At 42.7% G+C, this 17885-nt stretch overlaps 1 protein-coding gene across 2 annotated transcripts in view; it reads left to right on the top strand.

Moving 5' to 3' along the window:
* The window catches only part of ATXN7L1 (ataxin 7 like 1), a 955929-nt gene that overhangs the window by 749417 nt on the left and 188627 nt on the right, over positions 1-17885 (top strand). For both annotated transcript variants that reach the window (XM_044088532.1, XM_044088534.1), the window contains one exon: positions 15113-15234. In XM_044088532.1, coding sequence (XP_043944467.1) covers positions 15113-15234 — 122 coding nt within the window. The remainder of the gene's footprint in view (positions 1-15112; positions 15235-17885) is intronic.

Below are 17885 nucleotides of genomic sequence, written 5' to 3'. Positions count from 1 at the left end.
CATCTTAACTTTCCAAGTAGTAAGAATTGGGCAGTGGTCATTGATTGCTGTTGGGAGACTGTACAGAGCTGATATTCTGTTCCATAAATATATCTGATAAATTATCTAGCATTTACATTTGTCTGTCATAGGACTGGGTCTGGTACCTTCTGTCACAAACTGGATCAGATTGTTTTCTGACAGATCCATGTTTAGTTGTTATGCTCTCTGGCTTTTTCTAGTCATTGTGTAGATCTCTAAATATTATCAATCTATGTTGTTTGGTTTTCAGTAGTATGGTGCTCATGGTCTCTTGTATTACATTGTCAGAAAATGGGGGTTGATAAAATTCTTAAAATAGTTTTATATTGCCAGTAGGTGTCCCTTCTATTATTGTGCTGCAGTCACAAGTGGCCTTAGTACTGGCATTTACTTGCAGGCGGAGTATGGCGTCTTTATCAGCTAATGTTGTTACACTTTCTCCTGAACTTCTTACCTGCAATTGTCTGTGAAGATGTTATGCCTCTTAGTACTACAGAAAGACATCCATCTGTACGCCTTTAGCCACGGCTCAGTTAAAGGGGTTGTTTTGAGGTTATAGGTAGGAAGCCACACTTCCAGTTGTACTTATTTGTTATTTAGGCTTGTCATGTACATATGCGCTAAGGATAGTTCTTTTATTTTTTTATATTGTCCCATGAGCATTTGTATTAGTATTTGAGTTAGACTTGTGGTGTATAGAGTAGAGATTGAGATTAGACCTGGACCGCATCATATGTTGCTTTCTTGTAGTATCGGTAGGGCTATGCAAATAAGAATAACTTTGTGAGTACATTTTAAGATCTAAACTGGCCATTGTTTTGACAGTTGATTTGTAATGGCTTTACTGGTTTGTGTGTTGATAGCTGTGAAGTATTAACTGAGCTATACACAAATACAGTATTTATATTGACGTAACTATTGGGGTTTTGTCTTAGCAATTGTGTGTTGTTGCATTGTTTGTTTTGGGTTTAGGGACTGTATAAGCTAGATGGCCATACTAAGTTAAATTAGTATATAGCTGGCTAATAGTATACAACAAAGCAGTTTATATACATTGCTAATGGAGAGATAGAAAGTACAATGGTTAAAACTGATGTAGTAAACAGCGGTTTTGGAGCAAAGTGGAGGAATAGTAGATTGGCTAGAATTGTTGTGCTAGAGAAAAGTACTGGAATGCTGGGAAAGGAATTTGTGGAACAAAAGTATTGAAATGGAGGGGAACAGTAGTTTTGGTAGCACAATTAATTAGTGCTGTTATCTTACTCCGGAAGAAGTGTATCTGAGTAGTTGCGAGCTTGGTTAGCAGCTGGCTGAATGAATTTTAAAAAATACAACAAACTTTCCAGTTGGACTACTTTCCCCGTAATCATCCATTTTGCAAAAAGGGGAAGGGGCTTGCAGTAGTAAAATTCCCCAATAGATATAAAAAAAGTTTCATTGAGGGCATATGGCTTTCCTAGACCCTGTAAGTGTCTGTAGATAATAAGGATGTCTGCACTCCTGGACATGTCCACAGTCATTGTGAGACATTACTGTTCCTAAGTACCTTAACTGTTTCATGGCATCTCAACAAGTGATTACTCCCCACCCAAAAAAAAAAAATACTTAAAATGTGTGAGCTACAGAACAGTATTGTCTAATCTTTAGGGAAAAAATGAAGGTGAGGGACACAACCATAATGATCTGAGCAAACTGATTGGCCAGTGATAAATGCCACTTACCATTTTGGAAAATACCTTTTATATATATATATATATATATATATATATTTTTTTTTTTTTATGCTTTGATAAATATTGTAAATATGCTGTGAAGTAAGACAACAGTAGTGTTTGCAGTACAGACTGCTTATTAGAACTTCAAGGCAGAGGTGAGATCAGTACACCAGCATAAGCTTGAAGGGGCTTACTTAGCATAGTTTGATTTAGACTGTTACATCGATGCACAATGGTGTCATCAGCTCCTGGACTGTAGATAATCTGGTAGATGCAATTCATATGCTCAGGGCTTTAACATCTCACTTTGGAAGCATACCTTCTGCAGGACAAATATCCATTCACATGGCAGAAGATTAACAGTCCCTTTTTGGGTGGATTAAATGTACAAAGACACAGTCACCATGCAAGTGAGGAAGCCAATTCCTTGACTGGATTAAAATGTTTCATTGTGGATTTGTGCTGTTTTGCATTAGAAAGTGGCAGTTATCTGACGTAGATTGAGCCATCTCAGTATGGATTTAGCAAAAAAAAAAAAAGAGGTGGCCATGTGGCTGCTGGGTGAGTGCACCCACATGCTTCTTTTATGGGAAAGAGACAGTTAAGTGTATAAAGATTGGGTTTTCCATAATCATTACATACATCTTTCATGTAAAAACTAAATGAAAACTCCAGCAACAGATGCACATGGGATATATGCAAATGACCCTTATGAACATCAGTTGTTTCAGCTATATGGTGATTCTGATTGCCCATGACTTTTACATTTGAAGTTGTTTTAATGGACAAGTTCAGGCCAATAAAGCCAAACCCTACTAGCTATGGATATGCATATTTCAGCTTTGTTATGACCTCATCAGCATAGCATAAGCAGAGTGTTTGACTAAGCATAAGAAACACAGGGTTGTTATACCCAGCTGATGTCCATTATCATCATTAGGGTGACTGCAAAATATCCCAAATAACAAATTAAAACAAAGAGTTAGAAGGTCACACTGAAACACCAATCAGAAAAAACTAAATAAAAACTCCAGCTAAGCTAGAACTTCCAATGAGTGACCTCCCAAACCTCCTGTAACAGAGGCACATGGGATATATGCAAATGGCCCTTATGAACATCAGGTGTTTCAGCTATATGGCGTTTTTGATTGCCCATGACTTTTACATTTGAAGTCGTTTTAATGGACAATTTCAGGCCAGTAAAGCCAAACCCCACTAGCTATGGATATGCATATTTCAGCCTTGTTATGACCTCATCAGCATAGCATAAGCAGAGTGTTTGACTAAGCATAAGAAACACAGGGTTGTTATACCTAGCTGATGTCCATTATCATCATTAGGGTGACTGCAAAATATCCCAAATAAATTAAAACAAAAAGTTAGAAGTTCATACTGAAAAAACAATCAGAAAAAAACTAAATTAAATTTCCAGTGTGACCTTCTAACTCTTTGTTTTAATTTGTTATTTGCATATATCTCATGTGCCTCTGTTACATGAGGTTTGGGAGGTCACTCATTGGAAGTTCTAGCTTGGCTGGAGTTTTCATTTAGTTTTTTTCTGATTGTTTTTTCAGTGTGACCTTCTAACTCTTTGTTTTAATACATCTTTCATGTGAAAAAATCAGTCATATGATGAGAAACAGAGCATTGTTGTGTAAATGTATATGTTCTTCTATTCTTATGTTGCAGTATTCTTTACATGAGGGATTCGCTGCCATAAACGATCATGACGTCCGGCCAGTATACAAAGCCTTTTACCACTGCTAGGTATGTGGGACATCACACGTAGGCCCAAAGCTGGCATCAACCATTAAAGTGACTTACACATGTACCATCCACAGAACTTCTGTGCCGCCAGTGCGAACACCATCTTCATCCGTCACTCTGCTCGCCCGAGTTGTTGTTTGCTGTACGAGCTTGTTCAGATAAGTGCCCCATTGGGTTTTTTCTTTTACTACTGCTTTTCTGTCTGAGATTACATGTCATCCAGGAAAGGCAAGTGCCATTGTAGAAGACAAATTCCACACAAAGATAACCACGAACAGTTTCTGTTTCATTAAGGCCCTAAACATGACCATAAGTCTTGCTCTATATGTCAGGCATTTGAGTAGCTGCCTTCACTCTTTTTAATGTTTTCCTTGAGAATCAAAGACTTAAGAGGTTAGTGTGTGACTGTATGGAGAATATGTCGGGCCCTTCTTCTGAGCCTGCCAAGAAGCTTAGGCCTGAAGCTTCGCCTGCACCTCCCATTCTGGATGTCTCTCTCAAAGCTGATGAAGGCTCAAAGGCCCCTTTGGAATCTGGCTCTGATTCCTCAGAGAGTACCGGAGCAAAAGCTGTCAGGGCACATCCTTGGAGGTGTTGCAGACATCCATTTCGGATGAGTAGGGGGGAACGTAGGTTGGGGGCTCCTAGGTTCATTATATTGGAAGGACCTCGAGGTATGCCTCAGACCTTTGTTCGGGAGGAAATACCGACAACTTTTATGGAATGCAAGCCAACATCGGGTCCCTCCACCTTCCATAAGGCTGCTGTGCCCCTTAAAAAGAAATAAAAAAAAAAATATATATCTTCTAGCTCCTCAGAAACTACCACCTGAATGTCATGCCTTCACACAGGGGTTATTAATGTCTTTGTTGCTTTGAAGCCTCCGACTGGTGTTTCCCTACTTAGCCTGCATTCTACTTCTTCCCCTCAGAAAAGGTTTAGGGAGCAACTTTTATCAGAGGATGAGTCTTTGGCATACTCTGCCCAAATTTTTCCTTTGGAGTATGCTTCACCTGAGGAGGAGTCCAGTGGAACTGAGTCTCCTGGTGAAAATATCACCTTTGGGTAGACTATTGCTCATATGAGGGAGTTTTTCAAGTGGGACTGCTCACAGGTTACTGATGTGCAGAGGAGATAATACAATTTACTCCAACTGGATTCACCTTCTCCATCTGCTGTACCTCCAGTTCTGCCAGCATTTCTGGATGCTTTTACTTCTGCTTCTAAGAGTCCAGACTCTCAGCCTCCTCCCCCAAATGGCCAGATAGGTTCTATAAAGTTCCAGAGGACTGGAAATTCCTTTATAAATGCCCTTCTGCAGACCCAGTGGTTGTTTCTGTAGCTACTGATAAGCCTTCCAGACTTTTGACTTCCACTTCTCTTCTCCCTTCATATAAGAAGATTAAATCCATGGAAAGGCAGGGGAAAAAGTGTACACTTCATCTACTCTTGCTTTTAGCCCAATTAACTATCAAACCCATATGAATAAGTATGCTTTGGCCCTTCTTTCTCAGGCCACTCAGCTTCTCTCTGATCTTCCAGATTCAGTTGTAAAGTCTCAGCTTTCCTCTGTTTTGGGGGTATCTTCCCAAGTGGTACGTTTCTCCATTAGATGCAGTTATGATGCTGCTGAAGTATCTGCCAGGGCTGCTGCCTCTGGCTGTGTATTAAGGAAATACTCTTAGTTAAGGCTCCAACCTCTTCCTGAAGACTTTAAGGCCAAGCTAATGGATGCACCGTTAAATAATAATCCCTTATTTGATACTGAACCTGCTACTTTGTTCAAGTCCCTGCAGGAGAAAGGTACAGAGTTGCAGGATTTAAAAAGTAGCTTTTGCCTTTGGTTCCCAAAATTCCAAATGAACTACCCAGTTAAGACTGCTTTTGTCAGGAAGCAATCTTGAATGCCTCCTTCCAGAGGTAAAAGGGTTGTCAGGAGAACCTGCTCCGTCTCAGCCTTCTGCTTCTCAAAAGCAGTCTTCTCCAGACAAGCCAGGTAGTTTGTGACTACCTGGCTCACTCTGGTCACATTCCCCTTTCTCAGTGCTTTACTCTATCCCTTCCAGTCTGGGACCTTATTACACACAATTCATGGGTCTTGTCCCTTATCCACAAAGAATATTTCATGGCTGGAAAGGTCTTCCTCCTTTCATCAGAATTCCTAAACCACCTTAAGAACAATTTATTTTCTTCCCAGAGGTGCTTCAAGAGTTGATATCCCAGGGAACTATCCAAGAAGTCCCACTGTCACGAAGGGGAAAGGGAGAAAATTCAAGGATGTTCCTGGTTTCCATGAAAGATGGCCCATGGAGACCCATTCTGGACCTTTCTCACCTCAATACCTTCCTGAAGGTCTCAACCTTTTGTATACTTTTGCTCCAAACTGCGTTTCCTCTCATTCTTCCACAGGCCTATTTGGCCTCCCTGGGTATCAAGGATGTCCACCTACATGTTCCCATTCCTCCCCTTTACAGAAAATGTTTACATTTTTCTGTTGCTTCTTCACTTTTCAGTTCTGTGTTTTCCCCTTTGGTCTCTCTACAGCACCAGGGGTATTTGCAAAATGCTTCCCTCCTGTGATTGCTTTCTGCAGACTCCAGGACATACAGGTCTTCCCCTGTTTGGATGACTTGTTGCTGCAGGCACCACTCCCAGAGATCTTGCTTCACAATCTCCTGTTCACTACTACTCTTCTGCAAAAGTTGGAATTTACAGTCAATTTCAAAAAATCATTGCTCACCCCTTCACAGGACCACATTTTCCTGGGGTGCAGGATTCAGACAGGTCTCGTGTTGGCTTCTCTTCCTCCTCAAAAAGGTCCGTCTCTTCCACCTCTGCAGTCTTAGACAGGGAGTGTCTCAGGCTTCTAGGCTTCATGGCTTTCACTATTCCCATGCTACCTCTTGCCAAACTCTACATGAGAAACCTTCAATGGTACTTGAAATAAGTTTGGATGCAGCTTGCTCACCCACTGGGGTTTGTTGTACCTCTTCTTCCTTTCCTAAACTTGAAGGAACAAGGTCTGTGGTTTCCTTCACAGAGGAAGGAACACATAAACATAAAAGAGATGAAGGCTCTTCTGCTGGCTTCTTCAGGCTTTTCATACTCTTCTTCATCCAGGACCTCTAAAACTGTTTACAGACAATACCACAGTTCTATGGTATGTAAACTAATGGGGGTGACAAAATTGTACCGTCTGTGCAGGCTAGCTCTTTTGCCATGGGAATTGGCAGCTCCGTATCAAGTCACTCTGCAGGCGGTGTACATCTCTTCCAACCCTAAATGTTCTGACAGATGCTCTGAGCAAGTCCATGATTCAATCCCATGAATAGATGCTTCTCAAGGATGTGTTTCTGGACATTCTCCACCAGTGGGGTACACCTCATATAGATCGTATTGCCTCCCCTTTGAACAGACAACTTCCAAAGTTTTGTGCCAGACTTCCAGGTCCCCTGGTATGAAAGGTGGATGCCCCATCAATCTCTTGGAAGGGGATGATGTTCTTCGTGTTTCACTGTTGCAGTCATCACACTTGGGTTATCTGCCTGCAGGTAGCCCTCAGTCGGCCCAAATACCAGAGTCTCAGTATTTCTGCGTCAGATGCTGTCGCTTCTTCCATGATGTCAGGTCATCAGGGGTATAAAAACAGGCAGCCGACGCCATTACATTAGTCTTTCTTGCCGAGGAGGAGCCCGAAGCAGAAGCAGTTCGCAATTGATGGTCGACCGCTACCTGAAATGTTCGTTTTTCGAGTTGATAATCCTGAAGTCTTCTAAAGCCAAGTACCCCATTGGGGATCCTTTTTTCTTGCTCTAACCGATGTCAGAAAAAGTTAACAGTTGTCTTGCCTGTGGAAAGCAAATACCACACAGAGATTTTCATTCTTACTGCGTTACCTGTTTAGGCCCAGACCACGATGTCCCTCGCTTTCGGTTTTGTGCCTTGTTTAATGCCTGAACCATTCGTCGTCGGGGTATTTTTTTTGCTAAATTCTTTCGCTCTTGATCTCTGTATTCCGAAATGGCTCTGGTAAGCCATCCGACTACCGATCTTCTGAAAAAACGTAAGGATAAAGACAGAGACAGACCACATAGGTCCAAAACTGCCAATGATGCTTCCATTAAGCTAGTCGCCAGCCCGCCGGTACTCAGTGAGGCGCCTTTGCAACCCCTGATGCCCACTTATGTGGATTCGCAGGCCTCTGCTGAGACACATTCGGAGTCCGGTATGCTGCGAGTTGCTTCTTCGACTATGGAACCAGCGGATTTCTCTACCTTGGATGGGTCCGGAGCCGCTGTGCAGACACCGGCGTCTGAGGGAGTTTTCCGACCTACCGATGTGCGAATCAAACTGACGACTTCTATTTTAGCCAAAACTGCCAAGTTTCTTAGGCCCAGAGTATGCACTACACCTAGGAAACCGATGACCAAAGCACATGCTCAGGCCCCCATGCCACAAAAACAAATGCTTAGAATGGCTGAAGACCTTATAATGCTAATTAGGGGAAGCCAGCCTTCCCCTGCTAAGAGACAAAGAATTCAGTTGCCTTCAGATTCTACAGACCAGGAGTCCGATGACTCTGATATTTTGGATTATCAGGACATGCCCTTATCAGCCTATGAGGATTCAGATGCAGAGGAATCCATTCCCTCTGCCTCCCCTCCAGAGGATTTCTCTTTTGGTGAAACCTTGCATACTTTAAGAGAGCATTTCCATTGGGAATGCCAAGACTATCCTCAGTCCAAAAAGAGACTCAGAGAATTTTTAGAGCTACCTCAGCACAGGCCTTTAGCTGTTCCCCTTGTCCTAGATGTTGTGGATTATGTTTTCTGGGAATCCAGTCTTACTCCAGACACCTTACCTCCGGCCCCTAGGAAACAGGACAGGTACTACCGAGTACCTGATTCCCACAAGTTTCTTTTCAAGAATTCTACTGCTGATCCAGAGATCATTTCCCAGGGCCCTAAAGTTATTAAGGCTACTACAGCCAAATATCCTACCCCTTTGGACAGGGATTCCAGAGCTTTAGACAGATGGGGTAAGAAGGTATATACCTCTGCAACTCTTGCTATCAGGACATTGAATTGCCAGTTTCACATGCTGAAGTACCAGCAACATATTATGGATCTCATTAAATAAAAAATGGTAATATTTCCAGATTGTGCAGAAAATAAAGATTTGCAAGAGCTTATACATTCTGCAAACCAAGTTAGTAAGCATAATATGCAGTGTGGTTTTCATGCCCTAGAAGCATCTTGCAGGGCTGCAGTCACTGGCTCTGTACTGAGAAGACATGCTTGGCTGAAGGAGCAGACCTTGCCAGATCATGTCAAATCCAAATTACTAGATGCTCCTTTAAATAAGGATGTTTTGTTTGGCACCAAAGCAGAAGTTCTTAAAAAGATGGAAGAAAAAGCTAAATCTATGCAAACTGTTAAAGAATTCTTACAAGTGCAGCCACCTCGATTCAGTAGGCATTGCCCTTCAAAACACTGGTCCTTTACAGCCTCCTCCAGGCCTTTCCAAACAAGACCCAGGAGAAACAGACCACCCAGACTACAATCTCAGGGTATGCAGAGATCTAAGAAATGGAGTGCCCCCCACCCCTAAAACAGGGAGTAGTAAGCCACCTCCCTATAGAAAAAGTTCACAATGACTTCTCCAACTCTACCTCCCAGCCCTGCCCAATTGCTTGTGCCCCTAGGAGGAAAACTTGACCTTCATACAAAAAACTAGATGTCCATCACTCAGGACCGATGGGTCCTCAACATTATATCCCAGGGGTACAAATTTTATTTCCATTCACTGCCAACTCCAAATTCCAGACCTTCCTCCAAACCAGTGGGGAGAGGCTCAAAACCATGTTCTTTCCCTGCTCAACATCAGAGCTGTTGAGCCAGTTCCAGTAGAACAAAGGGGTCAGGGTTTCTCCTCCAGACTATTCCTGATACCCAGGAAAGAGGACTCTTGGTGCCCAATCCTGGATCTTTCAGTTCTCGACACCTTCATGGTGATCCCAAAATTCAAGATGCTTACCTTGCAACAGCTTCTCCCTGTGCTAGCCAAGGATGCCTGGTTAGTCACCCTAGACTTAAAAGAAGCTTATCTGCACATCCCCATCAGGGAATCATGCAATAAATATTTACATTTCAGGGCAGGATCTATGCATTATCAGTTCTCTGCACTTCCCTTTGGCTTATCTACTGCGCCCAGGGTATTCACAAAATGCACTGCTGGCAGAGAAATATCCACATTTACCAGTACTTGGATGACTGCCTGATTCAGGCAGACAGCCAGGAATTGCTGCTTCAGCACCTGGCATTTGTAAAAAGCCTTCTCACTTCTTTGGGGTACATCATCAACGAAAAGAAATCACGACTAGTGCCCAGTCAAAAGATTGTATTCCTGTCAGCAAGCTTGGACACAACTTCCCAGATGGCATTTCTCACTTCAGAAAAACAAGTCTGTCTGACAGACTACTTCAAGTAAATGGCCACCAGAACCCAGCTAAATGCAAGAAAAATACTGCAAGCCCTAGGGTTCATGGCTTCATGTATTCTGCTAATTCCATATGCAAGACTGCATATGAGGAAACTTCAGTGGTACTTAAAAAGTCTTTGGTGCCAACATTCTCAGGACCTGGAAACAGTCATTCCTATCATACCTTGTCTGAGGGCAGAGTTCCTTTAGTGGGCAGAAGCATGCAACCACAACAAGGGACTGCATTTTACTCTACCCCAAGTCACCCAAACCCTGACCACAGACTCATCAGACTATGCATGGGGGGGCCCACATGACTGGCAAATGCATTCAGGGCCACTGGAGCCCAAGCCAAATTCTCCTGCACATCAACCAAAAGGAGATGCTAGCTGTACAGAATGCTCTGACACCTTTCAGATACCTAATCCTTCCAGGACAACTGCTGATAAAAACAGACAACATCACAGTTATGTGGTACATAAGCAGGGGGGAACCCATTATTACCCACTCTGCAGGTTAGCCATGACTCTGTGGAGCATAGCTTTAGACAACCAAGTCCATCTACAAGCTCAATTCCTGCCAGGCAAACAAAATTCACTGGCAGATGACTTAAGCAGAAATCTCCTAGACCTACACAAGTGGAAATTGGAGCCCAGCACCTTCAACCTCCTGATCCAGAGGTAGGGGACCCCAGAGGTGGATCTCTTTGTCTCCCTCCACAACCACCAGTTATGCAAATTCTGCACGAGGAACCCTCACAGCAGGGCCTGGAAAGTGGATGCCGTAGCCTGCCTCTGTTTTCTCTTCCTCTCATCAAACAGTTCCTGAGAGGGGCTAATAACTTAAGGCCCCCAAGGAGAGCACCCACCCCTGCTTGGGACCTTAACTTTGTACTGGAAAAACTCACGCCCCCCCCCCCCCTTTTGAACCTGCTGCTTCAGCAGAGTTAAAATTCCTCTCTTGGAAAACAGCCTTCCTTCTAACCATCACTTCAGCTAGAAGAGTGTCTGAGCTACAGGCACTGATGGCTGTGGAACCCTTTATTATCTTCCATGCTGACAGGGTTTCCCTCAGGACTAACCCATCCTTTATGCCTAAGGTGGTGTCCAGTGTGGCCTTAAACCAATCCATCCATTTGCCAACCTTCTTCCCTAACCCTCAGAATAAAGGGGAAAGGATCCTGCACTCTTTGGATGTGCACAATCAGCTCAGGTTCTACCTTGATAGGACTAAGCCTTTCAGAAAATCTGACCAGCTGCTGGTCAGCTTTGCAACAGGGGCAGAGGGCAAGGCCATTTCTAAACAAACCATTTCCAAATGGATAGCACACTGCATCCATTTCTGCTACAAGCACCATGGAAAACCAACCCCTCGAGGTCAGAACACATTCCATTAGGGCTACTTCTACCTCTACAGCATTTCTCAGGGAAGTCCCTACCAGGGACATTCTGGGAGCTGCAACCTGGAGTTCTGTACACACTTTCACCAGGCATTACCACTTGCCTATCTTTTCCAAATCCAGGGCAGGATTTGCTACAGCAGTCTTTCAGGGCCTACTAGCCAGCTCTAACTCTTCTTGACTGCCTCCACCCTTCCTCAGCTTTGGGAATCAACCCAAGTGTGATGACTGCAGCAGTGAAACATGAAGAACATAGTACAGTTGTGTACACTTAGCATAAATGTAGATGTTCGAGTGTATTCACTGTTGCAGTCCTGGTTTCCCTCCCTCCAACCCCTGTTTTTCTCTATCTTTCCTCTCTGTGGCTATTCCTAATGGTATTGGTATTTACTTTTTACTGGTGGTGGTTTCCACACCATATACTAGCTCCTTATTTGGGAGCAAGAAAAACTGATGTAATGGCGTCGGCTGCCTGTTTTTATACCCCTGACGTCATGGAAGAAGCGACAGCATCCAACGCAGAAATACTAAGACTCTGGTGTTCGGGCCGACTGAGGGCTACCTGCAGGCAGATAACCCAAGTGTGATGACTGCAACAGAGAATACACTTGAACATCTACATTTATGGTAAGTGTACACAACTGTACTTTTCTCTCTACATCCCCCTTTCCCTCTTATTCAGAAAGTTCTGCTGAAGGTTCAACAGGACAAACCAAAAATCTTCTTGCTGGTTGACTTCCTTTTGTGACAACATTGGTTCCCTCTTTTTCTGCATTTAGCCAAGGGCAATCATCACAAGTTACCTCATAGGGTGGATCTCCTCACACAAGACAAGGGATCACTCATTCACTCTGTTTTTCAACTCTGCTACTCACACTGTGGGTGATAAACATTTGATTCTTTTTAGACATCTTTTCACTAAGGATATGCTTAGGGTGCTGCAGAAGGCCAGGAAATCCAACACTAGGAAATCCTACTTAACCAAATGGAAAAGGTTTTCCATCTGGTGTCTTTCTTGTAACCAAGTTACTTGTGTGAACTTTTGAAGGCTGGGTTGGCTTTTTCTTCTGTTAAAGCTCACTTTTCAACTATTTCAGCATGTCTGCTTCTGTCTCCCCCTTTGGCCTCCAGTTTCGAGGTTAAACTTTTCCTTTAAGGCGTCCTTCACATTAGACTTCCCAGGAGACCTGTTCCTCCTCCCTGGGACCTTAATTTTCTTTTGGAAAAGCTCACTGTGGCTCCTTTGAGCCTGCAGCAACAGCTACCCTGCAGTATTGTACTTGGAAGACTGTGCTTCTGCTTGCTATTACCTCAGCCAGAAGGGTGTCTGAACTACAAGCCTTGATGGCATTTCCACCTTTCCTGGTTTTACATAAGGACAGTGTTTGTTTGCATACCAACCCTTCCTTTATGCCCAAGGCTGTAAATGAGTTGTCACTTAATCAGTCTGTTAACTTGCCCACCTTTTTCCCCTCTCCCCAGTCTTCCAGTGAAAGGATACTGGACACCTTAGATGAGCACAGACAACTCAGATTGTATTTGGATAAAACTAAAGCTATCAGGAAATTTGATCAGCTTTTTGCATCTTTTCATCCCATGGCTCTGGGAAGGCCTGCTTCCAAGCAGACTATTTCTACTTGTATTTCTAAAGCAATTTCCTTTTATGTTTTTCATGGTAAGAGCATTTCTTCTCCTGTTAAGACTCACTCTACTAGGGCTGTATCTCCCTCTGGTGTCTTTTTTCAAAGGTTTGGATACTTTTTCCATTTTAGAAGCAGATATTTAGACTTCTGTGCATATCTTTACTAAACATTACAAGCTGGATGGCATTTCCAGCTCCAGAGCACGTTTTTCTAGAGGCATTCTTCATGGCTTTGTAGAGTGTGCCTCAGCTCCTTCCTCCTCCCTTTTTTCCTCATGAGCTATGGTACTTTCCCTCATGTAAAGAATACTGCAACATAGGAATAGAAGGACAAAGAATAGTTGTGTAGAATCTTACCATAGCCATAGATGTCCTTCTCTTCCACATTACAGTATTCTATCCCTCCCACCTTCCCCCCCTGGTTCTTGTTCGTTCTTTGGATGTGTGTTTCCTCTTCTTGTACCTAAGGCTGATGTTCTTCCTGCGGCATTCAGTTCTGAGGATGGTACGTGCAGACGTCACTTTTATGGCCGATGCCAACCTTGGGCCTATGTGCGATATCCCATAAACCTAGCAGTGGTAAAAGGTACTGGCCAGATGTCAGGATTGTTTATGGCAGGGAATCCCTCATGTAAAGAACTGCAACATGGAAGAGAAGGACATCTGTGGTTATGGTAAGATTTTACACAACTCTTCTTTCTCCTGCAGGTAAAAGAATTAGTAACAAAATGATGATTATGTTGGTACTGCATTGCAGTCAAACTCCCAACAGTTTTCTTTTCTTCAGCTGCTTAATATTAGTCTTAGAACGCTCTTTCTTGTAGAGTCTCCTAGATTGCTTAAGTAAATAAAAACTCATGGCAACAGAAACTAGGTGAGAAAGCTGAAGGAGGGGAGGGATTTACATGACATGAGGAAGGGGACTTTTAAATGGTTTTATTGAGAAGGTAAAAGAGCCAGGGCCTTATTCATTTAAAAACATTTCTTTAATAATCTAGATATATTGTACGTAGTTAATTTTTGCATTTTGGTCCATGTTTGTAGGGCAAATTAAGTTGTGTGAAACTGCAATTGAGCATTGCTATCTAGCATGATGGTTTCCCAATTTCTTTACTAAGTTGGTTGTAGAGTGCTAAGCCAATCCCTGTAGAGGAGGCACAGTGATCCCAGTGGATAACAAATTAGGGAATGGTGTGGTGGGAGAGAGGATGGAATACTTGCTGCTAGGTACAGTGATCCCAGTGGATAACAAATTAGGGAATGGTGTGGTGGGAGAGAGGATGGATCACTTGCTGCTATTCAGAAATTTGTCTTTACACTGGTGCTGTTAGGATGCCCACTGGAGAGGAGGAAGAAGGCATTATTAGGTAAACACATTCAGTTTGCCACTATGACTGATTTATTTGCATTCTTTTGGAGAAAATGCTTAAAATGGAGACTGTTCTGTTCAGCAGTATAAACAACTTAATTTACTAGAAAGCAGATCTGTGAATGCAGCACTTTAACTTCAGGATAGCATAACTCCTTTCTTCCAGTCTGCAGTTTTGTCACCCTAAACACTTCAGACCTGCTATTGCTGTGTTGAAGCACTCTCCCCAAATTTCTATATTTAGAAAAATCGACACTCAGTTTGTTCTCCTTCAGTGTGCCTTGTTCAGGAACCTTAATATTACTTGTAGCAACATAACAACAATGCCAGCCCATCAGTTGTACTCAGCTGGAACAAGAATGAAAATGTTATCAGAGAGACTATACACAAGATGACTGTGCTGCTTTGGGGAGTAGATCTGTCACCCACCATTATGCTCTACTGGCATTTCAAGAACCCATAATGTGTGCCTGTCTGGCACTAGTGTCAAGTATTTCTGCTGTTTCTTTCCTCTGAAAAATGTTGCTCAATATTTTGCATTTCATTATGTCAATTTTAATAGCACTTGATTGATTGCTTTCCTGAATTTTATAAAAAAGTGTGCATGCTAAAATTTGCTAATTAACTAACTTGACAGCAGATTCTTGGCATTTTTGCTAAGGAGGTATTCTGACTACTCTACTTTATTCATATAGTACCACTAATTATTTTTATTACAGTTTTGCACATTTGGTAGACGCTTGATGGGAAGAGGATACTATGTATTTGACAGAAGATGGGATCGCTTTCGGCTGGCATTTCATTCAATGGTAGAAAAACACCTGAACTCACAGATGTGGAAGTAAGTTTACAGAGAAAACTTTAGTAGGTTACACTACATTACAGTATCCCCACAGTAACAAGCCTTGTGGCTTAAAGATGTAGAGCCACAGAATTAGGAGCATCTGCTGACAGTCAGCCATGGAACAGAGTTATTTTCTTGTCCGTAACATGCCTGAGTTTCTGATTTTTGCATATGCCAATCAACTGTCGTACTAGATGGGTTCAGATGCTTTAATGCTAGACGGTATGCATTTGCTGACACCTTACTAAATACGATTACAGGTCAATTCAACACTGGATTTTGTCACCTACCAGCAAACATTTGTTTATTCCAAATTATGTCGGCCTGGGGTTGGCTTGTTTTTCTGGGTGGAGGTATAACCACCCCTCCAGAATTTTATGTTCATCCAGGTTTCAGCAGTCTCTCATCATTCTGCAGTTTAAAGTTGCACTAAACTATGGTGGCCTGGAGGGCCAGGATACACGGAACATTCATCCTAAAGGAAATCCACTGAGGATAAACAAATGCTGCGCTGTCACATAGATTATCTTGGGCAGCAGAGTCACTGAGTGTTAAACTCTAGTCTGTGCATACATTTTATTCATGCTGCCTGGTTATAGTGTATGTTACTATGCTACAACAAAAAGAGAAAAACAGTGGAAGAAACAGTTTAAGCAGATTGGTTCCTGATGGCACTGTTTCTGTCCCTTTGCATTTTCCTTCCCAATACTGAGTTCCCGACCCATGCCAGTGTGTGCTCTTCACTGATTTAGGGCTTCCATACTTGGGAAGAAGTGGCAGGTTACATCTCGGGGGGGGGGGGGGACTTACCATGGAAGGAGATAGTGGGCTGAAAAGCAGAGAGACTATAAATAGGAGTGACAACAATTTGGTTATATAGTATAATAATGTGAACAGAAAGAGAGAATTAAGACATAAAAAAGCAATAAAGTCAGCATTTCAAAAACTTTGATAACTCCAGCAGATAGAGGAATACAGAACATTTCTTGTTCATTGCTACCAACTAAATAAATCATAACTAATCTCTGTTTGTATAAAGACATAGTTTGACTGCACTTAAATCTTAGTATACCTTTTAAAAATGCAGTCTGTTGGCATTTATTAAATAATTGTATCTGTGGGAAACTCATAGGACACAGAGATATAGACTTTTTTGTTACTGATATCTTATAAGGGAGGTTTTGCTTGGATAGAACATTGCCTTATATGCAGTAATTGTTTGAATGATGTATCCTCAGGAGGAAAAGGGTGGATTGTAATGCTGACCCTTAGAGCAATAAGAAAATGAATGTTGGCTAGTCCATAACCCAGTAGTTCTCTTTTCTTCAGTTAACTTACATTAACAGTATGACCCCACTTATGTCTAAAGATCCATTTCTGTTGGGGTTTCTTGTATATCGACCTACGTATTGAAAGGTAAGATAAAAATCTGTGGTGTCAGAAGTCAGTTTGAAAAGCTGATTTTGGTTACTTGTTTTGGTGTTTATCTGGTTTGCGCTCTCTTTTCCCAGGGTACAGTGATATTCATAAAGTAGAAAAGGGGGGTTTCCTTAGGATAACTGTTCTAGATATCCTTCTGCTTTCCAACTGATGCTACACTGAAGATAAGTATACAGGTAAACAAATAATTCATTCCAACAAATCATTAGCTCACTTGCTTACAGTGTTAATAAAAGATTAAAAGCTAGTTCCTGTTAGAAGAAAAAAGTTGAATGTTTTTTAAAGATGTTCATCGTGTTTCACTGTTGCAGTCATGACTGTTGGGTTCTCCCCTGCCGGCAGGCAGCCCTCGGTCGGCCAGAATCCCAAAGTCTGGGTCCGGCGTTGGCTGTTCAACTCTGCTCTCTGACGTCAGAGCACCAGGAGCATAAAGCTGACAGCCGACGCCATCTTCTCCAGTCTTTCTTGCCATGCGGTGATAGCAGTTCGCAAGTGCCGGTCGGTTGACTCCTGACGAATATTTCTACGTACTTCGGTCCGAAGACTTTCTTCTCCACTCAAAGCTAAGTACCCGTTGAAACTTTTTCTTGCTCCACTCCGATGTCAGAAAAAGTTAATAATTGTATTTCATGTGGGAAGCAAATACCTCATAAGGATTTTCATTCTTACTGTATTCCTTGCTTGGGCCCTGACCACGACGTAGCTAGTTGTCGGTTTTGTGCTAGATTCAATCAACGTACAATTAAGCGAAGGTACGGTTTTGCCTTTCATTACTTCGGTAGACGCTTTAACTACAAAATGTCGTCGGATACGCTTCCATCTACCGGAGTTCACAAGCGTCGCAGGGATAAAGACAGGCCTCCGAGGTCCAAATCTGATGATAGCGCACATGTGGAGCCAGCTTCAGGTTCGGCAGTCGTCAGTGAGGTGCTTTTGCAGCCCCTGTTGTCGGCCATTTCAGAACCGACGGCCGAAACGGACTCTCATGAGGAGCCAACCAGGCCTTTAAATATCTCTGTTGCAGGACCTTCGGACAACGCTCCTTCGGATGGGTCCGGAGCCGCTGTGCAGGTACCGGCTTCCGAAGGGGTTTTCAGGCCTACTCAGCTTCAAGTAAAGGCAAAGCCAAAGACTCCTTCTAAATCAAAGACTTCAACACAGGCCTCTTCTGAACCGGCTCCCAAGTCACAGAAACAGTTACTCAAGAT

The sequence above is a fragment of the Protopterus annectens genome, chromosome 11.part0, assembly GCF_019279795.1.
Source record: "Protopterus annectens isolate FY-2018-M chromosome 11.part0, PAN1.0, whole genome shotgun sequence".
Lineage (NCBI taxonomy): Eukaryota > Metazoa > Chordata > Ceratodontiformes > Protopteridae > Protopterus > Protopterus annectens.
This window is presented reverse-complemented; position numbering and strand designations above follow the sequence as displayed.